This window comes from Pristis pectinata, chromosome 24, assembly GCF_009764475.1.
Source record: "Pristis pectinata isolate sPriPec2 chromosome 24, sPriPec2.1.pri, whole genome shotgun sequence".
Lineage (NCBI taxonomy): Eukaryota > Metazoa > Chordata > Chondrichthyes > Rhinopristiformes > Pristidae > Pristis > Pristis pectinata.
In genome coordinates this window covers 33,857,576-33,882,425 of record NC_067428.1, presented here as the reverse complement: position 1 = coordinate 33,882,425, position 24,850 = coordinate 33,857,576, and the positions used below count along the sequence as shown (strand labels likewise).

Below are 24,850 nucleotides of genomic sequence, written 5' to 3'. Positions count from 1 at the left end.
ATCTTGGAATTGAGATTGGATCCACACCGATGAGGAGCTAAGGTAATGAATCCTTGTGTCTTGCAAGACATTGGGCAGTTGGGGTGGAGGGTGGATGTTGGGAGAAGGTGTGGTGGTGAGGTGTTACTGAGCCAGTGCAGTTCAGGAATAGTAGAGGGAAGGCTAGGTGTGGGAACACACAAAGACTGCCTGGGAAAGGGCTCCTTCACTCCCTTGCTCTTAAATGTTCTTCACAAATGTAAAATTTTAAATTTGCCATGACCTCATCTGGCTAGTCCACGGACTTTTTTCAGAACATTGCCATTGGGTTGGACAGTTTTGGTCTCCTGAATTACCGAGTTAAAATGGCCACAAATCTTTGGACTAAGAATCAAGTGCATCAAAGGCAGGATTCAGGAATGAATGCCCATTAAATCTAGGTGCAGACCTGGAGCCTTGCACAGACCTGAAAAGAGGAATCACTAAGGCAGTGGTCTTTCATCATCTTGGACTTCATGCATGTAAATTATGGAACTAAATATTTGGTGCATAAAATAACTGGAGAACAGGACTGTGTGTCAGTGCAGGTTTTCATACTTAAACTCTTGGTTAACTGGAGTTTTTGGGAAAGGAAAACCACTACAGAGAACAGTTTACAATCTAAACTCAAGATGATATTCTGTTATGTACATTTTTCAACTTGGAAATATTATTTATCTCTTTCTTGTATGGTTATTTAAACTTTAAAATAAAATAATATGAATCACAATGTAACATTTACTGTGACAATCAAATCAATGCTCATGTTAAAGAGAAATCCACCATGACAGCCAAAAGAAACAACTTATAAAAGCTGTAACATGAACTGAGGAAATGCATTAAAAAATAATAAAACTAAGGGACGTAAAAGTACAATGAAAGCTCATTTTTGAAGTACATACAATTGCCCATGATGGCACCCAAATAACTCTGGCATAATCTCAATATTTTTTGTCTCTGTTGCCTACTTAATGGTTGCTGCATGTATCACTATTTTTAAATTGATATTTCATCTATTGACTATTGGACTTTTTTCCTAATCTGTAACTAGTCCAATCACACTTCTCTGGGAGAGACAACAAACACACATCACTGTACTGATTACCGGGCTCCATTCGCCTGCTACCCAGCGAGGCGGTGGACAGCGCTGCAAAGTACACCGCATTCGGATGGGAGGTTTGGAGTTCACAGGGCAACGTGAAGCTGGATATGTCACAGTGTAATCACTGCTTTTGCAAAGCACAATACGGTGGCGGAAACCTATTCCACAGCTTGGTGTGCACTGTTAAAAAAGAAAAAGATTTTAACATTTTGAAACATGGTGCACATTTTGTCACTTTTTTATTGCATGTTGGATGCTACGATCAAGAGAAAAATATCTCATTATTTCTCTGCAAGGTTTTTGGGGCAGAATTTCTACTTGCCTCGTGGATGCTTTTCTGACTTTATCCCAAGTTTTGGGAAAGTGGGATTGATGTGTTCTGGACAGAGAGATCTACGTCAGGTGTAGAACAATGGGGCACTTGCTTCAGCGGGCAAAGAAGGGACTTGGCAGCAGATCCTGCCTATAACATTACTTAGAATGCCACTAATGCGTTTGAGAGCAGATGTGCTCTCACCTGATGTGAGAAACTGCAACTTGTTTAAATGCATTGGCTTGATCACTTGGCTTAATGACTGAGCCATTCTGTTATCACATTGTAGTTGACTGAACCCCTCCTGCTTTCATTTTAGCGCCATGTGAAATATACACGTAATGTAATTACATTGTTGTTCTGTTGAATTCTGCAGGATCTGCCTCAAAGATAGCATGACTATTTCTGGTAAAAGGGTGGTCACAATATTGTAGCTGGAGGAAAATTAATTTTGTCACTTCCTAATTGCAATTTGAGAATATAATCCACATAAATGGCAGGATTTGGAAGCTTAAAGCAGAGTGTTAGAGTGTCAGAGAGTCATACAGCTCAGAAACAGGCCCTTCAGCCCAACTGGTCCATGCCGACCAAGATTCCCATCTAAACTGGTCCCATTTGCCTGTGCTTGGCCCATATTCCTCTAAACCTTTCCTATCCATGTACCTGTCCAAGTACTTTTTAAATGTTGTTAATTTACCTGCCTCAGTCACTTCCTCTGGCAGCTCATTCCACATACGCACCACCCTCTGGGTGAAAAAGTTGCCCCTCAGCTCCGTATTAAATCTCTCCCCTCTCACCTTAAACCTACACCCTCTAGTTCTTGATTCCCCAACCATGGGAAAAAGACAGTGCATTCACCCTATCTATGCCCCTCATGATTTTATACACCTCTATAATATCAGACTTTATTCTTCTACACTCCATTGAAAAAAAGTCCCAACTTGCTCAACCTCTCTCCAGAACTCAGTCCCTCGAGTCTCAGTAACATCCTCATAAATCTCCTCTGCACTCTTCCAGCTTAATGATATCTTTCCTATAGCAGGGTGACCAGAACTGCACACAATACTCCAAACGCGACCTCACCAAATGGCTTGTACAAATTTACAACTCTACAAATTTGTAAATTTGACCAAAGTGATCAAAATCAGCAGATAAAATATGGGGAAGCTATGTCTTAGTTTGATTCAGAAATAGGTTTGAGGGGCAAAATGGTCTACTCAAGTTCCTTGGAGGGAAATGGAACTGGAGGAAATTGCAAAACAAGTGTGAAACTGGTTAAGTGGTCAGAAAAAAGGTGGATGATATTTACTGAAGAAATGTTACATGGAATCTATGAAATGTATTTGAATAGCTAAGGAAAGAACAAGACATCTCAGAGTTTAGACAAACTCAGTGCTTAACAACTCCAACTAATGAAAAATACTCTTGCCTTTAAAAAGACATCAACACTATTACAAAGGTGAAGAGATTTGGAAAATTTTTATAGCCATTCAGCCAATTTATTCCCCCATCTCAGACTGCTGAGATGTGGTTCCAAAATATCATTTGAGTGGGGTCAGCCCAAAATATCTTCAAGATGATTTCTCAATACAATGGAAGAGTCACATGCACATTGTGGGACAGAGAATGAGGGGGAAAAAACCATGATGGGTCTGGGTTACACCTCAAATTGTAGAGATTGTTTCACAGTTCTATTGCTTCTGCTGTTTAGAACTTTTATTCCAAAATAATCTCTTTTGATTTTCAATTAAATAGCATTGTGCTGCACGTTAGTATTTCATTAACTTCACAGATAAACACTTTTATTTGGATACTGAACATCCAATTAGAATAAAGCACACATTACCTCAGACCAATCGAGAGGAACCCATTCAGGTGGACAGGTGTAGTTATTGCAACTTTCCTTTATTATGGGGCGTTCTTTTGTACAGTAACTATCATCCAGTACTTTTTCCTCTGAGGCAGTGACCTTTTGGACACACATGACATCTCGAGTACGAAGTCCACCATTGCAGGACCTACTACACTCAGACCAGTCACCTACAATCCAGCTGGAAAAATGTAAAACATAAATGATTTTTTTTTACTTATGTATAGATTCATATATATTGACAAGAGACAAAAATAGCAAAAATAAAAACGGAAAATGCTTTAAATACTCAACAGGTCAGGCGGCATCTGTGGGCAGAGAAACAGAGCTGATGTTTCAGGTTGATAACCTTTCATTGGAACATATTAATTCTTATGAAAGCTTGACATAGATGCTGCCTGACCAGCTGAGCACTTACATCACTTTCTGTGGTACTTTGCTTTCATACAAATCATGGATTATTTTTCAACTGCCTGACGCACACATTATCTGGCTTAGATGACTGGTTGGTTGGCATAAATAATATCTTGTGTCTGGAAATCTATCCCCAGTTGGCAGAGCAGAATGTACTGGCTGTACATTCTACTTCATTGCTGAAATTCAGTTCCACTTAAATCAATGGAACTAAATTTCAGAAGCAGAATAGAGCATGCAGCTGCTCCTACACAGTGTGTGACTGAGGATAGATTCTTTGGCATTGGTTCTTCCAGAGGCACAGCTTTCAGTGGCCAAACTTGAATCCATAACTTGTGCATTCTATACATCTGCTTCTGCAAATCATGGGTGCTGTGCAGCCAGACTCATCGGGAGAATGTTAATGACTAGTGAAAATTTAAGTCTTGACTTTAACCTAGAGCAGGAAGTGGGCAGGTGGGCAAACACTGACAACCTTGACCACAACAACGAGAGACCCAGGGAATTTTAGCGACTACGTCTGATCTTTATGTTACTCGTCAGCTGCCAGAATGGATAAGAAAGGAGCAGCGTAGAGCTGGCAATAGAAATAAAATGTTGGGGGCAGCGATTGAGACAATAGAAATGGTACTGAGCCATAATCCAGTCGTCATCTGATCGTAAAACAGAAGTCACTGAATCAAAGAGGTCACTGCCATCTCACCAAAGACAATCAAGGATGTGAGATAAATGCAAGCCTTGCCAGTGACACCCACATCCTTTAAATAAATCAACAATGAAGGATGGAGCTGTGGGAGAATCTCACTGTGGGGATAAGGAATTAGAATGAGGAGAGCTCAGAGGAACAAACAACCTGCTGGAGGAACTCAGTGGGTCAGGTAGCGGAGCGAAATGGAGAGTCAATGTTTTGGGTCGAGACCCTTCATCTTAGTCCAGATGCTGCTCGACCCACTGAATTCCTCCAGCAGGTTGTTTGCTGCTCCAGATTCCAGCATCTGCAGTCTCTTGTATCTCCATAGCACTCAGAGGAAGACAAGCTTCAACTGTCCTTTGGGGCCCATGGGAATACTCCTGGTCCACCTTGCCTTACAGAGCAGAACAAAATATCTTAAGTACAAACACCTCTGGCCCCAGATCATCTTCCAATTGCCGACACCTGATAGAAAAGCTGCAACAGCTTCCCTATTTGGACCTTCCATCAAACTACAGCCATTGGCTCTTCATTTGCAGATCTAAAGAAGATTTCCTCTGTCTTTAGAGCAAGTAGAACATGTTAAAGTTGGTCTGTGGAACTGTGCAAGTCAAAGATGAATCTCAACTACTCAGCTAATTGATTTCTGCTGGGAAAGCAGATTAATTATGCTCACTCAGCTTCAAGTGTTTCCATTGACTTTAATTCAAATTAGGTCTGGCAATTACTTGCAAGATCCTCTGCACGAGAATAAGCTACCTCCAACCATTCTGAATAAATAGAAGCACTGCAGTTCGTCACATCACAGCTGGGTCTATTCAATCCTTTTGTTATAGCCCTGCAAGTTTTTCAATCAAGTAATAATCCAATTATCTTTGGGTGTTATTATTGAACATGCTTTCACCACCGCTTCAAGTATGATTTTCAGTTCATAACTATTCACTGCACAAAGGGATTCTTATCTTCTGTCTGAAACAGTTTAGTTTTGAATAAAAATCCTTTGAAGCTTTGCAAGGCTAATCATAGTATCAATCAGTGATAAGAATGGTCAAAGTACAGTGTAAGTGTTACGAATCATGATAATTTACTGGTTACTACTTTTTCATGTTCTTCAAAGGAGATCTATCATTATTCCTGAATGAGCTCAAGCTCTGACCAGATGAAATGTTGCCAGTTCCATCGAAAGGTATTAGTGTGGCATTGTCAAATAGCCGGTAACATTTTGCTTCAAGAGTTGTTTCACTTGATATACTCCCTGTGTTACTTACACTGATGTACATGGCTCTGTGTTGCAAGCACGTTGTTTTTCTGGAAGCTTGTTTTCACTGTTACAGTAATGGGTAGAAACAACAGAATTATCATCCAATTTCTTGCACACAACAGGCTGTTCCTGTATACCTATTCAGAAATGATAAAATTTGGTGATCAGTAAACTTGAATGGTACACTACCAGTACTGGAGATCACCTTCTTAAGACCATATAGGCCCAGGTCAATGGTTCTTGTAATTTCTACACAATCTTATCAACAAGTTGCTGAAATTAATTTAAAAAAAATTAATGGAGCAGTCTAAAATGGAATGGTTTGATTTGTGTGCACTTGCTTTAACTTTATTGTGATTGTTACTTTGTTTGCTCTTACATATTAAATTCAATAAAAATAAACAGAGATTTTACAATCTGATGGTCTCCTGATTTGGTGGAGGGCAGGCAGTGGAGGGAGAGAGGTTCTGCAAACTACTGAGAGTAAATGTGCGCAGGAAATGCACAGTCCAGGTATCACTGAAAGCTACCATGCATCATGAGCTTCAAAATGTATATGTATTCACACGCTAGGACTTTCTCCAGATAGTTCAGAGATGGTCAGAAATAAAATGATCAATTTCACTGAATTGTATCTTTTTTTCCTAAGGCAATGAAACTCTGGCATAAACAAATGGTTGGAGCACTAGAAAATTATGTTAGATCTATGTCCACTAGTTTTAGACTTCCCTACCCTGGGAAAAAGACTGTGACCATTCACTATGGAAAGCAAAAGGCAAATTAAATCCATTTTTGAAAATAATTTTGCTTTACTTATACATCTTAAAATCTGTACTTTGGTGGCTATATTTTTACTTTATTAATTATTTACTTCAACTTGAATAGGTTTTGAATGTCAATGTCAAAGTTACTTAAAGACTGTTAAAATCACTTTGAACTTTCATAGCTGACAATCCCTGGCTTTGCCAGCTGTCAAAGGCTGTCAGGGACCTTTCAGGGGCAGGGCGTCCACCTTGCACTACCTGGCCGCCATCACTACTGGATTCCAAGGTGAGGGGGGCCAGTGAGAAAGGTCCTCGCAACCGGATGAGGTAAATGGAAATCTCGGAGGTCTTCAGTGGTGATTCTAGGCAGGGGAACTGAACCTCTCGATTCAGTCCATAATTAATTAAAGTCACTACATACCATCATTGTCACAGTGGCCGCACTAGAGATGGTGCCAAGAAAGATTTTGTGGATGTTACCGTGGATGGAAAATTATAGTCATGTGGGGAGATCAACAAGCCTTAGCTATTTTCTATGGAAGTAAAGAGACTGTGTGGAGAGTTAACTAAAGTGTATGAAGTTGTGAGTGGCCTGGACAGAGTGAACAGAAAGCCTGACATCCCTTAGCAGATGGGTTGATAAACAGAGGACATTGATTTAAGTGGAGACACAATAGACTGCAGATAATGGAATCTGGAGCAAAAAACAAACTGCTGGGGGAACCCAGCAGGTCAGGCAGCATCCGTGGAGGCAGAGGATGGTTGACATTTCGGGTAGAGACCTGGCATCAAATTGAGAGTGTAGAGGGGAGATAGCCAGTATAAAGAGGTGAGAGGGAGGGGTGATGCAGGGGCTGGCAGGTGATAGGTGGAACGAGATGAGGAGGGGTAAGATAGGCAGATAGGGCCAGATGGGGGGAGGGGAGTGTGGAGGTAGAAACAGAAGCTGGAAGGTGATAAGTGGAGACACAAGAGGCTGCAGACTTGGAACCTGATAAGTAAGAAAGGTGATAAGTGGAACCAGATAAGGAATGATGAGCAGATGGAACCAGGTGGGGGAGGGGAGCGAAACTGGGTTACGGGGGACTGGGGTGGGGAGCTGGGAGGACCTTGGTGGATTAGGAGAGAGAAAGCACTACACAGGGGTGCAGGTTACCTGTAATTAGAAAATTCAATGTGCATACCATTGGGATGTAGACTACTCAGGTGGAATGTTAGGAGTTGCTCTTCCAGTTTGCATTTGACCTCACCCTGGCAGTGAAGAAAGGCAAGGACCGACAGGTCAGTGTGGGAATGGGGAGGGTAGTTGAAATGGCAAGCAGGCTATTGATTTAGGTTACTGATATAAAGATTAAGAGGGAGTTCAGGAAAGAAAGTCATGAAAGGGCAGCAAAGGACTGCAAACAACAGCCTGGGAGTCTGAAGCCCAGAGCCCATTTACTAAGCAAGGTGAATGAACACTCGGAGAGCCACAACCAATGAGATTCTGGACTGACAGCTGGGAGGTGAGGGTAACTTTTATCACTGTTTTTTTAACCAGCATGGGTAACATGGGTCAAGCAGTTTCCTTCTGTTTGTTAATTTCTGATTTTCTAAAATCAGTCACTAACACAGCCTGCTGCTGAGCTTTCCATGCTAACCGTTCGTACACAAGAACACTGGAGGTGGAGTCAGTCCTCAGCCCCTCAAGCCTGCCCAGCCATTCAATATGATCGTGGCTGATCTATCCCAGCCCTCAACTGCTCCTCTGTGTCAGTTCCCCATGGCCCTGGGTGTGAACATCACCAACAGCCTGTCCTGGTCAAATCGTGTAGATGCCACAGCCAAGAAAGCTCACCAGCACCCCTACTTCCTCAGGAGGCTAAAAAAATTTGGTTTGTCCCCTTTGACTCTCACCAACTTTTATTGATGCACCATAGAAAGCATCCTATCTGGATGTATCACGGCTTGGTACGGCAACTGCTCTGCCCAGGACCGCAAGAAGCTGCAGAGAGTTGTGGACACAGCCCAGCGCATCATGGACACCAGCCTCCCCTCCTTGGACTCTGTCTTTACCTCTCGTTGTCTTGGTGAAGCAGCCAGCATAATCAAAGACCCCACCCACCCGGGATATTCTCTCTTCTCTCCTCTTCCATCAGGTAGAAGATACAGGTGCCTGAGGGCACGTACCACCAGACTCAAGGACAGCTTCTACCCCACTGTGATAAGACTATTGAACGGTTCCCTTATACAATGAGATGGACTCTGACCTCATGATCTACCTTGTTGTGACCTTGCACCTTATTACACTGCACTTTCTCTGTAGCTGTGACACTTTACTCTGTACTGTTACTGTCTTTACCTGTACTACATCAATGCACTTTGTACTAACTCAATGTAACTGCACTGTGTAATGAATTGACCTGTACGATCGGTTTGTAAAACAAGCTTTTCACTGTACCTCAGTACAAGTGACAATAATAAACCAATACCAATACCCCAATCTTACAAAAAATTTTGTCATGTCCATGGTAGTGTAGCAGTTAGCATATCACTATTACAGCGCCAGCGATCCGGGTTCAATTCCGGCCGCTGTAAGGAGTTTGTACATTCTCCATGTGTCTGCGTGGGTTTCCTCTGGGTGCTCCGGTTTCCTTCCACATTCCAGAGACGTACAGGTTAGGAGCTGTAGGCATGCTATGTTGGCGCCGGAAGAGTGGCGACACTTGCGGGCTGCCCATGGCACATTCTCAGTAACGCAAAAAGATGCATTTCACTGTGTGTTTAGATGTACACATGACTAATAAATAAATATCTATCTATCTAAATACTTCTAATGATTGAGCCTCCACAACTCTCTGGGGTAGAGGATTCCAGAGACTTACTACCCTCAGCGAGAAGAAATTTCTACCCACCCTGGTTTTAAATGACCACCCCCTTATTGTGAAACTATATTCTCTCCTTCAACAATCTTCCACTGGTGACAACATCTCGACAAGCCCCCTTAGGATCTTATATTTTTCAATAAGATCACCCCCCATTTTTCTACACTCCAAGGAATACAGACCCAACCTGTCCAGCCTCTCTTGATGGGACAACTCTCTCATCCCAGGAACTATCCTGGTTAATTTCCTGGACTGTCTCCAATGCTACTACACCCTTTCTTAGGTAAGGGGACCAAAAAGCCTTTCAATTCAATTTGTATTTCTCATGATGGCTCTGGGGGATGGTGAAATAAGACTTTGCCAGTTTGGTGCATGTCCTGCCACATTTTCTCAGTCACAAATCCTCTCCTCTGTGAAAGTATACATCAACGTCATTTCAGAATTTGGCCACAGGGTGGATTTTTCTAACAAATCACTCAACATGTTCTGGAAAAAAAACGTCAGCTCCGGATCTCCAAGCAGAGTGCTAGTTCCTTCCTTCCCAGTCCTTGAGCAAGGGTGCCAGTTCTTTCCCTGCTGATCATCAAGTAAGAAGGCCAGTTCTTTCCCATACATCTCCCCCTTCCCAATCTCCCACCCCCTTTGCCCCACATCCCCTCCAGCCACAGGCCAAATTCCTGAGCCTGGGTTTGGGAAAGGAGAACAGGACATACATCCACTTATGAAAATGTGCACATCTGGTCCCTTGTGACCAAGGTCTCTTGTGACCAAGGTCTCTTGACTCAATGGCAACTGAATTTTGTTGGTCGGACAATGATGAAAACAGTTACTATTCCACTGCACCTATGCCATCCCAGCACATCCTTTAGAGTAAACTGGAATTTGAGGCATTAACTCTACAATGTGATTAAAATTATTCATTGATTTGTCATTTATGTTTTTTGAATGCTCCACTGTAATTTTACTTGTATGGAATTAGGCTCTTTCAGGTGGTATTTAATGAAGCTGTCAGCTAAATATAGATTTGTGCTGCATACTTCTGCTCTGATCTCTGTGTCTTGGCACTGTGCGCTGTTACAATCACAAGTACAGGTCTCTGATAAAAGCTGGTTCACACAAAAGAGAAGCTGACCAGCAATTTCCACTCTAGTTTTCATACATGTTATGAGATGGAGATTGCAACTGCTTACAACAATACTAACACATCATTGACAAGAGCAAATTAAAAGTGAAAGCTTCACCAAGGTTAGGCATGCTCACCCTATAATGGTCATTCATGTCATAAACAAAATACATCTGGCATTTTCAATCCAATTCCACCCATCATAATCATGGTTACTGTTGATATGTTGCTACTTCCTACCTCCTGCACAGATTGCAGTACACTTGGACCACGGAAAATAGTGCCATGCATAGTTTGTCAGTGAGTCACCACCACCTGTGCGCATGATGGGTGCATTAAATTTGTAATGAATACCCTGATTTTCCTCTTGTACCAGCACCTGCATAAAAATTGAAAAGTAAGGTTAGATACCAGAATGCCATGCTCAAATAAATCAATAAATATATTTTTAATAGAAAGAAATAATTACATCCTGTTATGTAGCCTGATTGCGATGGTGCATGAAAGATATTTGTAATTGTTCAAATGCATTTTAACGTAAACTCAGGAAACTAATTTAAAGCTAAGCAATGCAACTTTGGGTGCATTTTGTTTCAATTTCCAGATTGGATCCATTATGGGAACTCCACTCTAATCTCCACACACAATAACAGTCATCCAAACACTAAATCCTGTAAATGACTACAATGTTTATACTAATAGCTACGATAATGGAAACGTAAGCTAGTTGGAGGGATGACAGAGCAGAAATGGATGGAATTTCTACAAGAAATAAGGAAAGTGCGGGACAGATATATTCCAAGAAAAAATGTTATGAATGGGAAAATGGCACAGATGTGACTAACGAGAGAGGTTAAGGCTAAAATAAAAGCAAAAAGGAGGGCATACAAGGAAGCAAAAATTAGTGGGATAACAGAAGACTGGGAAACTTTTATAAACGTACAGAAGGAAACTAAGAAGGTCATTAGGAAAGAGAAGATGAATTATGAAAGGAAGTTGGTGTTCCGCAAGTGTCGGTGTTGGGGCCGCTTCTTTTTTTGCACTGTATATCGATGATTTAGATTATGGAGTAAATGGTTTTGTGGCTAAGTTTTCAGATGACACCAAGATAGGTGGAGGAGTAGGGAGTACTGAAGAAATAGGAAGGTTGCAGAAAGACTTAGACAATTTAGGAGCACGGGCAAAGAAATGGCAGATGAGATTCAACGTTGTACACTTGCGGTTGTACACTTTGGAAGAAGAAATAAATGGGCAGATTATTGTCTACATGGGGAGAAAATTCCAAATACAGAAGTGCAAAGGGACTTGGGGTTCCTCGTGCAGGATACCCTAAAGGTTAACCACCAGGTTGGATCGGCGGTAAGAAAAGCGAATGCTATGTTGGCATTCATTTCGAGAGGTATAACGTATAAAAGTAAGGATGTGTTGATGAGGCTCTTTGGGGCACTGGTGAGACCTCATTTGGAATACTGTGTGCAGTTTTGGGCCCCTAATCTTAGAAAGGATGTTCTGATGTTGGAGGGGGTTCAGAGAAGATTTACGAGGATGGTTTCTGGAATGAAAGGGCTTACATACGACGAGCGATTGTCGGCTCTTGGACTGTACTCATTGGAGTACAGAAGAATGAGAGGGGACAAGAAGCTACAGAGAGTTGTGGACACAGCCCAGTGCATCACGGACACCAGTCTCCCCTCCTTGGACTCTGTCTTTAACTCTCGTTGTCTTGGTAAAGCAGCCAGCATAATCAAAGACCCCACCCACCCGGGACAATCTCTCTTCTCTACTCTTCCATCAGGTAGAAGATACAGGTGCCTGAGGGCACGTACCACTAGACTTAAGGACAGCTTCTACCCCACTGTGATAAGACTATTGAACGGTTCCCTTATACAATGAGATGGACTATGACCTATGATCTCATGATCTACCTTGTTGTGACCTTGCACCTTATTGCACTGCATTTTCTCTGCAGCTGTGAGACTTTACTCTGTATTGTTATTTTTTTTAACCTATACTACATCAATGCACTCTGTACTAACTTGATGTAACTGCACTGTGTAATGAATTGACCTGTAAGATCGGTTTGTAAGACAAGTTTTTCACTGTACCTCAGTACAAGTGCCAATAATAAACCAATACCAATACCAGAAACATTCCGAATGTTGAAAGGACTGGACAGAGTAGATGTGGCTAAGTTGTTTCCCTTGGTGGGTGAGTCCAGGACTAGGGGACACAGTCTTAGAATTAGAGGGTACCCATTTAGAACAGAAATGAAAAGAAATTTCTTTAGCCAGAGGGTCATGGATTTATGGAATTTGTTGCCACATACAGCTGTGGAGGCCCGATCATTGGTGGTGTTTAAGGAGGAGATTGATAGGTATCCAATTAGTCAAGGTATCAAGGGATATGGGAAAAAGGCTGGGAATTGGGCCTAGATGGGACTAGTTTAGCTCATGGTGAGGTAGCGGAGCAGACTCGGTGGGCCGAATGGCCTACTTCTGCTCCTTTGTCTTGTGATAACTTAAACTTGCATTGGAAGCACTTGGAGAGATTAATGAAACAAAATTGGGGATTTCTTGTGCTTAGTTTTTTTATGGAAGGTGAATAACAGCCTGCTCTGGTTAATAACAGTCAGCTTTAATCAAACTGTTTCAAAGCATCATCCAAACTACAAAAGAAAGGATTCATTACCATAAGAAAAAGACTTGCATTGGTAGGTCCCAATGCTTCCAGACACTCCGGCTCATCATCTGGTCTTTTATAGTGGAAAACAGTCCCAGCAATATTGAACTCCTGCGGTGTATCAATGGACCAGCCACCATTAACAAAGTATTCTTCACCATCAGACTTCAGTGCTAAAAAGGAAAGTTAAAATTATATGTTGTAGACAATCTATTAATTAGTTCAAACCCATTGTCAATCTTTCAAGGTGGAATACTGACTGTAACGCCCTAGTCTTCTAGCTTGTCATCTCCATCCATCTCTGAGATAGGTAGGTGTCCAAACTTCCCTACTGTCTGGCCTATACTTCATGTGTGAACTTTGTCAGTGAATGCATACAGGCTTTTGGACTACATAAGGCACTTGCAGAGCTTGATTCAGTTTTCACTTAACATACACTTATGGACTTTCCAGTGGGGGAATCACATTTAAATAATATAAATTTTAATACATCTCTATATTTGGAGAACAATGAGAGAATGAAATGAGAGGAAAACCTGCATTATATTATTGGGGAACTTTTAAACGTAATTTCATGGAAACATTAGCAATGAATCCTAATGCCATTATCAAGCAGCACTTAGCAATAACCTGCTCACTGATGTACAGTTGGCTTAGGTAACAAGATATGAATCAGGAGTGACAGAACGCTCTGCACTGGCCTGGATCATTGATATTCCAACAACATTCAAGAAGCTCAACACCATCTAAGACAAAGTAGCCCACTTGATTGGTCCCCCATCCACTCTACCAGCTGTGGGACTATCTTTCTGGGAAGGATTGCAAGAAGGTGGGCCACCACCTTCTTTTCAAGAGCAGGTAGCAATGGCCAGTAAATACTGGCTTTACAAGCAACAGCAACATCCCATAAAAATGAGAAGATAGGTTGGTTTTGAAGTTAGGGCACTATTTAATGTACCTTAATACAGACCATTCTACAATCAATGGAATGCCTACTTTGATTAAGAAGGGAATAAACATAGTGTAGCCATGCCTTTATTACCATTATTGCAGTACATTCTGGGCTCACTGCCGTCATTCTACCCTACATAAGCTTGAGGTCATGTAAGACTGTTGTCTGTGACTTAACTCACAATGTTCCGCTAAGCTATCAAGCTTGTGCTTGTTGATCTATAATCGACTTCCAGTTAAATGATGTCTTGATTTTAAATCTGTATCCTTTCTTCCGAATCCCTCTCCTCTTTTCCAGCCTTGCCACTATCCCAAGATATCTGTCCTGTTTTAATTTTGGCCTCGTGAACATTCCTGAATTGAACTGTTTCAAAACTGTCATCAGTGCCTTCATACACCGAAGTGCAAAGTTGTGCCCCACTAAAGCTCTTGGTCTCCCTTTTCTTTAAGGAGCTCCATAGAAATTGTCATCTTTGAAGAGCATTTAGTCATCTGATCTAATATTTCCATTATATATCAAATTTTGCTGACAACACACTTGTGAAGTGCCTGGGAATATTGTATTACGTTGAGATGTTATTGAGATGCAAGATGTTATTGAGAAAGGGAGCTGATGAACACTAGGGCTCATTAGATATCATTTATTAGTTACTCAGGCGAACTGCTCATTGGAAACATCAGAATACTTTTAGGATTATCTTATATTAAATCAAACAAGGAAAAGGAAAATTAATCAATTTGCAGCTGTGAAGTCATATACAAGACAACTAATAAAGGGAAACAGGTAGTGGTGGGACATTTGAATTAATAATTTAAAAGGTGGACAGATAAGAGCAAGCACAAAAGATGAGGAGACCCTCGAGAAGCATTTATTGATCCTGTAATAAATTTTTAATATGAAGGCAGCACTAAAGGAATTAATTGGATAAATTTTGAATTTGCTAAACAAGCATAACACTGACTTTGTTGATCAATAAATTGCAATGAATAATGTGTAATTTCTTCTGAGGGATACACAACCAGCTTTACATTCAGGTGCTAAGGTGGATATCTCTGTTAATGTTCAGGCAGAATGTTGAGCTGTGATGAAAAGTACATTAGAGGCAGGGAAGCACCTTGATCTGGACTGGCCCTTCAGGCCCCTTCCCTCCACCTTTTTATACTGGCTATCTTCCCTCTTTCTTTCCAGTCCAAATGAAGAGTCTCGACCCAAAACACTGACTGCCCATTTCCCTCCATAGATGCTGCCTAACCCGCTGAGTTGCTCCAGTGTTTTTTGTGTGTTAGTACACTGGATGGCAAACTGGCTAAAAAGATGTATGCAAAGTATAGGATCCTAATGGGCCTGCTACCAAAGATTCAACGCCAATTTATTTTGTTCATTTTGTTCAGTGTCAGATTATCCATTAATAACCTGGATCAAGGAATAGGCAAAAGCCAATAAACTAGAATGAAGCCAAGAACAGCAAAATTGTGTTTGTGATGATAACAAATAAATGGCAATGCTCAGCCTAAAGTATGAAGTAAGTTCTATATTTTAAAATATTTATTAATATTTTAAGATTTTAAAATTAAATTCAACTTATTTTTTCATTAATTAAATCCATCTGAAGAGCTTTTAAATGTCTATCACAGGCCGAAAGCATGTTCCAAGAACAGGACTTCAGTACGGCACAGTAATGCAACAGGTAGTGTTGCTGCTGCTCATCTCCAATGGCCTGGGTGTGATCCTGACCTCCGGTGCCATCTGTGTGGGGTTTGCATGTTCTCCCTGCGACTGGATGGGTTTACCCTAGTTTCCTCCCTCATCCCAAAGATGTGTGTTGGTCTGCTAATTAGCTGCTGTAAATTCCCCCTAATGTAGGTGCATGGTTGGAGAATCAGGATGGAGTTAATGGGCATCTGAGAAAGTAGTTACAGGGAAATGTGATTGAAGGGATTACTCTGAGATCGGCATGGACTCCAAACAGCCTCTTCTACGTTGCAAGAAATAATAATGGTACCCTGCCCAAGATCTACTCACCCCTTGAAGTACTCTCTGCTTCATGAGTTGGATCAGCTAGGCCTTTCACATACAGAAAGGGCAGGCCTGAGTGGCTAGACACTGTAGCCAGTAAGCCCAGCATCTGGTCAGGTCCAGCACGATCTAGCCCAGTAAATGTGAACTCACTCTCTCTGCAGCAGAAGCTTGCCTTCAACAGAATCTGAGTTGTTTACAATCTGCTCCTACCATGACAGTTTGCAGTGCAGGAAAAGTAGTTTATGGCATAAAACATAAAGCAGGTTATGTCATCCCAGAAAAAACGGGACTGATTTTCTTGACTTCTGCCTTGGAGTAAATGTTGGGCAAAGGTAGATGGTAACTCATTATGCTGTGGGAATTTCTTCCCCTCTCAAATCGATTTCTTTTCCTTGAAGGACAAGAATGTGTAAGCACAGGTTTCTGAAGCCCAGGACAATTGTACATGCTCAAAGCCTAGTGACCATTAAGCTTACATCAGAAAGATGACTGCCAGGCCACAATTGCTGTTTCTTGCAAATAAGGTCCCACCAACACTGATCTCCAAACATAGATCCAGATGCCTCACAGGCTTACTGGCATATAAATTCTATTGCAGGGCACAATCATATGTACCATGCAATTGAATTGCTATAAAACACTGAAATAAAACCAGAAAATGCTGAAAACTCTCAGCAGGACAGGCAGCATCTGTAGAAAGAGAAACAGAGTTACTGTATTGGCTCTGAGGACCTTCATCAGAACTGACCTGTTTCTCTTGCCATAGATGCTGTCTGACCTGCTGACCAGTATTTTCTGTTTTAATTTCAGATTTCTGATATCTGCAGGTTTTTATTTTGATTTTCACTTTATGAAAATATGATACATAAAGAAATAGAGGAACTTATTGCATGGGTGATGAAGTCCATCACTATCTTTCCATGCACCTGACATGTTAGTGCACGGAGTTGACTGGACATGTGCTGAGTCATTAAATGGAATGCAACAAACATTTGGATGCCACTGCCATGATTTTTTTTTCAGTCATGCAGAAGCAGAGTGAAACGTAAAGGACCTGCCTGATCCATGGAACCCACTACCGGGAAATAACATCAGATAGGTTGTCCAAGTTAAAATCATGCCCCTCGTGGCGGCATTCCCTTGGGTCTCCAGCTCCTTCTCTAGACCCCAATCTGCTTGTGACACTAACACTCTGGTCTCCTCAGTGGCCAATTACTTTCCTCCTAGTGTTGCAACTCGGGGTTCCTGTCTATCCCAACTGACATCCTCCAACCACCTCTCCCTCCCCCCTCTCTCACCAAATAACTATCTATTTTCCTTTGCACACTTTGCAATGGCAGGATGCAGAGAGGATGGGGTTTTCAACACATCAGTCACTTAGGGTCTATTCTACAGCGCACAATGCCTTGGGCTGCAGGAGCTATACAACTTTGCAGCCACAGAACCTTGGAAGAAAACCTTCATGGGCTGTTATCTATCTACTTTACAGGTGTTGAACAAATTACAAGCATCATACTTTGGACATGACACATCAGTGCATCATCTAAACAAGAGGGTAAAGATTCAACTTCATACTTTAGTTAAAAGAGCTAATAATAACCTTAATGGGAAGAACATTTGGCTGTTCAGTGCATACATAGAAAACCCTGGTCATGATCTTTTACAATGACCATAACTTACCAAGGTAATTTTGAGATACATTTAGTTCTTTAATTTCAATGTGTACTGACCCTCTAGGAATATGGATAACTTCTACATAACCTGAAAGAAACAAATTGATGTGGTTATAAAAATAATCCACAGTAGTATTTTACAACTAAACACATTTTCATACAACGGTCTTGCACCATTATAAAGATAGTTATTAAAGTAGACGTGTCAAATAAATGACAATTGAAACAAGGGTTTCCTCTCATTTATGTACTTTTATGTGATTTCTTACACATTCACGAGTCACCCAACAAGTCACATGCTCCGTACTTCTTTCACACAAGGTAGAACGTAGACACAGAACAAAAAGCAGAGGTGCACCTTGCAGTATAACAGAAAAAATCTGTTCATCTTCCAAAACAAACTCTGTGGATAGAGTTGTTTTGGAAGAGAACTCACACTGGTGGTAGACCACCTAGATTATGCTGTCTGAAGAGAAAGGACACAAGGGGAGGTGTTCACAAGAAGATACTAATAGAGCTTTGGAGCTCTGTATTGGCTCATCAAAGTTTGCTTCAGATTTCTCTTACGAGTATTTCATTTTCAATCAGGCCCTAATATAGTCGGCAGCTTTAGTTCTGTTGTACTACTCCTGCCTCTGAGAGAGAAAGTTGTAGTTTCAAGTCTCTTTCTACAGAATTAATCATAAAAATCTGTGCTACTGGCACTCAAGTACAACACCAAAGGAACACTTTTAGATGTGACAACTTTCAGATGAGACACGAGACATTTTTTTGTCCCAGAGTGTTAGAGTCATGGAGTTGTAATGCACAGAAATAGGCCCTTTGGCCAACCTCATCCACGTTGACTGTTTTGCCCACCTACACTCATATCATTTGCCAACAGAAGGTCTGCATCCTTCTATGCCTTGCCTGTTTGTTTCTGTCTAAATGTCTTTTAAATGTAGTGATTTTATCTGATTCCACTACCTCCTTTGGCAGCGAGTTCCAGATATCAAACACTCCGTGTCAAAAAAAACTTCCCCCTCAAATCCCTTTGAAACTCCTTCCTCTCACCTTAAACATTTGCCCTCTTGTTTTGAATACCCTGACCATGGGAAAGAGATTCTGACAAGCTACTCTACCAATGATAATTTTATATCTCTCTACCAGGTCACCCCTCAGCCTTCAGGTAAAATAAACCCAGCCTATCCAATCCCTCCCCAATCGCAAACCTAAAGTCCTCCAATCCAGGCAACATCCTGGTTAATCTCTTCTGCATGTCTACGCCCTGCCTTCATCAGTCACACTGGCGGTCCTCTCTATAGCTATCTTCTCTAAGTCTTGCTGGTATGTTTTCCCTTATCAGTGATGCAACTCCCCCTCCTCTTTTGCATTTCCTTCTATCATGCCTGAAACCTCTATACACCAGAACATTAAGCTGCCAGTCCTACCCTTCTCTCAACCACTCATGTCTTCCCATCTGAATGTAAAAATTCACAGTTTAAAGAAAATCAGGGATTATCCCTAGTGTTTCAGGCTGATTTTTATCATACAAGCAACATTACTAAAACAAGATTAGCTTGTGTCTATCACATTGCTATGGGAGCAGGTTCTGAACTTCCAACATGACAACACTTCTTTGTTTGTAAAGCATTTAGACACTTAGAGGTAATGAAAACACCATGTGATTATAAATATTCCTTTTATGATCACCAGCTGACAAGCTTGGATGCCAATTTAGATACATTTCTATCTTCTTTACTGACTGTGAGACCTTCTTGCCATATATGTGAGATCCAGGGAGACTCCAGGCAAGCCTCCTAAGTACTGGATAAAAACCACCTCTCACCTACTGAATCTTTTGGATTATTTTTGAATGTGGTACAGATCTGACAGAACCAGAATGTGCTTTATTTTAAGGACCACCAATTAAAATTACATTGAAACTGTGAGAGTTGGATCTCTCTTGCAGTGTACTAGGGAATTCTTGGGACCAGCTAACTAAACTGCGGTTTTTCCCCAGTCTTATTCCAACTGGTGGCTTTCTTCTCATTGCTTCTGAAACAAGCTAACTGTAATTTTCAGAAAAACTTCACACTCGAGAAGAAAGAAAGTTAATGTTTAAAAGTTAGTTGGCTATTGAAATTGGTTTGTTACTGTCACATGTACCGAGGTACAGTGAAAAACTTGCTTTGCATACCATTCATACAGATCAATTCATTACACAGTGCATTCAGGTAGTACAGAGTAAAACAATAACAGAATGGGGAATAAAGTGTAACAGCTACAGAGAAAGTGCAGTGCAGGCAGACAATAAGGTGAAGGTCATTATGAGGTAGATTGTGAGGTCAAGAATCCATCTTTTCGTTCTAGGGAACCATTCAATAGTCTTATAACAGCGGGATGGAAGCTGTTTTTGACCCCAGTGGTACAACGCTCTGCAGTTTCTTGCGGTCACGGGTAAAGCAGTTTCCATACCAATCCCTGATGCATCTGGATAGGATGTTTTCTATGGTGCATTGATAAAAATTACCAAGAGTTGACGGGGACATGTCAAATTTCTTTAGCCTCCTGAGGAAGTAGAGGCACTGGTGAACTTTCTTGGCCGTGGTGTCTACGTGGTTGGACCAGGACAGGCCATAGGTGATGTTCACTCCAAGGAACTTCAAGCTCTCAACCCTCTTAATTTCAGCACCGTTGATGTAGGCAGGTGCATGTGCACCGCCACCTTCCTGAAGTCAATGACCAGCTTTATGTTTTGCTGACATTGAGGGAAAGGTTGTTGTCATGACACCACGTCACTAAGCTCTCTATCTCCTTCCTATACTCCGACTCATCGTTATTTGAGATATGGCCTACCACCGCGGTATCATCTGCAAACTTGTAGATGGAGTTAGAGCAGAATCTGGCCACGCAGTCGTGAGTGTATAGGGAGTAGAATAGGGGGCTGAGGACACAGCCTTGTGGGGCACCAGTGTTGAGAATAATCATGGCAGAGGTGTTGCTGCCTATCCTTACTGATTGTGGTCTGTTGATCAGGAAGTCAAGGATCCAGTTGCAAAGGGAGGTGTTGAGTCTCAGGTCTTGGTATTTGGTGATGAGTTTGCTTGGAATTATAGTATTGAAGGCGGAGCTGTAGTCAATAAACAATAGCCTAATATAGATGTCTTTACTGTCCCAATGCTCCAGAGCTGAGAGTAGGGCCAGGGAGATCATACACCTGTTTTGGAGGTAGGTGAATTGCATTGGACCGAGGTTGTCTGGGAGGCTGGAGTTAATGCTTGCCATGACCAGCCTCTCGAAGCACTTCATGATGGTGGATGTCAGAGCCATCGGGCGGTACTCATTAAGGCACACTACCTTGTTTTTCTTAGGTACTAGGATGATAGTGGTCTTCTTAAAGCAGGTGGGAATCTCAGATTGAAGCAGAGAGAAGTTAAAAATGTCTGCACAGGATCTAAGGACACGGCCAGGAACACCATCCGGGCCAGATGCTTTCCTCAGGTTCACTCCCCGGAAGACTGATCTTGCGTCTGCAACGGTGACTGTGGGTTCAGGTGCATTGGAGGCTGTCGGGGTGGGTGGTGACATTCCAATCCCCCTCTGTTCAAAGCGTGCATAGAATGTGTTAAACTCATCGGGAAGGGATGCACTGTTGTTAACTATGCTGCCCGACTTAGTTTTGTAGCCCGTTATAGCGTGCAAGCCCTGCCACAACTGACGGCTGGTCTGGAACTCGATTTTACACTGGTATTGTCTCTTGGCATCCCTGATAGCTTTACGGATGTCATATTTTGATATTTTGTATAGGTCAGGGTTACCTGATGTGACGGCTGCAGTCCAAGACTTCAGTAGGGAGTGGACCTCCTAGTTCATCCATGGTTTTTCCAGTTTGGGAACACCCGCATTGTCCTTTTTGGTACACAGTCCATGTATACCAACTATAAAATGCTGTATACAACACTAGTGCCCTTGATGTTAGAATGTTTAAATTAGATTTCTCTTACCTCCATTAGGATTTGATTCATTAAAAATTCCTTCTATGGTTTCACAAGTGCTCCCATCACCACCACAGACTCGACAGCGATCCTCTCTTACATCTGAACCTAGAGTATGATCACAGCCCACGTGCTACATAGGAAGGAAGAGCAAGACGTCAGATTATCCTGTTAAAACAATTTCATTCTTTGTTATATTCATAAATTTTTGACTCATTTTCAAATAATCCAATGGTTGTCTTCACAGAATCTTCCAATTGCTCTAAAATTATCCTCAATTCACTACTTAAATAGTGGGACAGTACAAACTTTCAAATATTTAGTCATAAATCAATACAGCACAGATACAGGCCCTTCGGCCCAACCAGTCCATGCCGACCACAGTGCCCATCCAGCTAGTCCCAATTTCCTGTGTTTGGCCCATGTCCCTCTAAGCCTCGCCCTCCATGTACCTATCCAAGTGCTTCTTAAATGATACTGTTGTACCTGCCTCAACCACTTCCTCTGGCAGCTCGTTCCATATACTCACCACTCTGCATGAAAATGTTGCCCCTCAGGTCCCTTTCAAATCCTTCCCCTCTCACCCTAAATCTATGTTCCCTAGTTTTGGACTCCCCTACCCTGGGGGAAAGACTGCTACTATCCACATTATCTATGCCTCTCATGATTTTATAAACTTCTGTACGATCACCCCTCATTCTCCTATGCTCCAAGGAATAAAGACCTAGCCTGGCCAACCTCTCCCTATAACTCAGGACCTCTAGTCCTGGCAACATCCTTGTAAATCTTTTCTGCACTCTTTCCAGTTTAACCACATCTTTCCTATAACAGGGTGACCAAAACTGTACACAGTGCTCCAAGTGCAACCTCCCCAACGACTTAAACAACTGCAACATAGTGTCCCTACTCCTATACTTGATGCCATGAATGACGAAGGCCAGCATACTAAATGCCTTTTTCACCACCCTGACGCCACTTTCAACGAAATATGCGCTTTTACTCCTGGGTCCCTCTGTTCCATTACACACCATAGTGGCTTACCATTCATAGTACAAGTCCTATGCTGGTCTGACTTTCCAAAATGTATCACCTCATCTGTATTGAAATCCATTTGCCTCTCCTTGACCCACTTCCCTAACTTATCAGGATCCCTTGTAATCTATGATAACCTTCTCCACTATCAACAGCACCCCCTAATTTAGTGTCATCTGCAAATTTACTGATCGATCCTTGTGCATTCGCATCCAAATCATTTATATAAATAATGAATAACAAGGGTCCCAACACCGACCCCTGCAGCACACCATTAGTGACTGGCCTCTATCCCGAGAAATAACCTTCAACCACCACCCTCTGCTTCCTACCTCTGAGCCAATTTTGAATCCACCCAACTAGCTCTCCCTGGATTCCATAGGACTTAACCTTCCAGACCAGCCTGCCATGTGGGACCTTGTCAAAGGCCTTGCTAAGGTTCAAGTAGGCAACATCCACTGTCCTACCCTCATCCAACTCCCATTTGACTTCACGAGTTCAAAAAGTTTATCTTTTTTTATTTTAAAACCCATTTATATTATTGGATTCTTAATCATAATTGCCTGAAAAGTAACTGCACAGCAACGTGAACTTTGATTTTTGGTTTGAAAGGAATTTGTTTTACATTATTAACTACCTTACATAGATTTGGTATCCAGTGGTGTAGTAGGCTAAAATAAATACACACCAACCAAGGCTTTGTTGAATGATTTACTAATTGTGAGACAGTTTCACACCATACCTTACATTCCCCATTGACACAAATATCAAGAGAGTTTGAACGACACAAGGTACCATCCACCACAGCTGCAGCGTGCTCAGTGTAGAAATTGAAGCCCACAGCCAGGCAGTTCAAAGCACAGGACTTCACACCACCTACATTTAAAATAAGATACTGGATTAATTTTACTTATAAGATGAAAAAAAGAAAATCACTATGGTTAAATTCCTTGTACAAACTTTCTTGATTAGCAGGTGTTGTAGTCATATTAACAGAATACTAATTTAGAGATTAATAACATAGAGAACTGCAGTTTAATCACCACCATGCCAATTTAGGAATTTAAATGGAGTATTAAAAATTGTAGGGGAAAGTGCTAGGGTCATCGTAACTGACCATGATTTTGTCTGATTGTTTTAATTATTAGGGATGTCAGCTTGCCTGAAACTAATCTTTATTTGACTCCAGTCCCATATCAAAGTGTCTGACTTTTAACTGACCTCTCAAACAGCTTAATAGCCAAGAGTCACATCACATTGGTACAAAGAAGGTTGCTGCTATCATAGGGTAACCAGGAATAAACCATCAATGGTTACCATCTAATCAATGTCCACATCACAAAAATGAATAGGCAAAATCTTCCAGACTATGGAAGCCACACCACATGCAATCACCCTAGCTAATTCGGATGTAGTTGTGTAGTGATAACCCCAATGCCTAGAGTGCTTATGCAGAGAATGTAAATTAAATTCCCAGAGGAGAATCAGAGAATTTAAATTCTTTTTTTAACCTGTAAATTTGAATTTATAAATCTGTAAACTAAAGAAGCCAGTGTCAGTGAGAAGCAACTATGAAGCATTATGTTCAGACATTGATTCTACTGAACAGCAGAGAAGGTTCGAAGGGCTGAATGGCCTACTCCTGCTGCTTAAGTCTGAATATCTATTGATTTCATTAACTGAGTATCCATAGGCTCAAAGAATTCCAAAGATTTACAATCAACAGTGTAAGAAAATGTTTCCTCACTTCAATCTTAGAAGGTCAACCTTTCATCTATGGACTAGCTCCCCTGCTTCCTCAACCTAAGCAAACAGCTCTTGGCATCTACCCTGTCAAATGATGGTGCAGCTTGTAGAACTGCTGTCTCACTACTCCAGCGATCCGGGCTAAATCCTGACCTTGGGTACTGTCGATGTGGAGTTTTCACATTCTCCTTGTGACCACGTGGGCTTCCTTGGGACTTCTTCCAATATCCCAAAGATGTATGGGTTGGTTAGTTAATTGGCTACTGTAATTTGCCCTGAGTATGCAAGTGAATGGTAAAATCTGGGGGGGGGGGATGATGGGAATATGGGGAGAAAAGGTCACAGTGAAAAT

The 24,850-nt window shown here is 41.6% G+C and overlaps 1 protein-coding gene across 1 annotated transcript in view; it reads right to left on the bottom strand.

The window, feature by feature from the left end:
• Positions 1-24,850, bottom strand: part of adamts10 (ADAM metallopeptidase with thrombospondin type 1 motif, 10) — a 131,124-nt gene that overhangs the window by 9,786 nt on the left and 96,488 nt on the right. Inside the window, exons 15-22 of the mRNA XM_052038309.1 lie at positions 23,495-23,628; positions 21,730-21,853; positions 17,751-17,831; positions 13,109-13,272; positions 10,661-10,799; positions 5,677-5,806; positions 3,280-3,484; positions 1,124-1,300 (exon numbers count right to left, since the gene is read on the bottom strand). Coding sequence (XP_051894269.1) covers positions 1,124-1,300; positions 3,280-3,484; positions 5,677-5,806; positions 10,661-10,799; positions 13,109-13,272; positions 17,751-17,831; positions 21,730-21,853; positions 23,495-23,628 — 1,154 coding nt within the window. The remainder of the gene's footprint in view (positions 1-1,123; positions 1,301-3,279; positions 3,485-5,676; positions 5,807-10,660; positions 10,800-13,108; positions 13,273-17,750; positions 17,832-21,729; positions 21,854-23,494; positions 23,629-24,850) is intronic.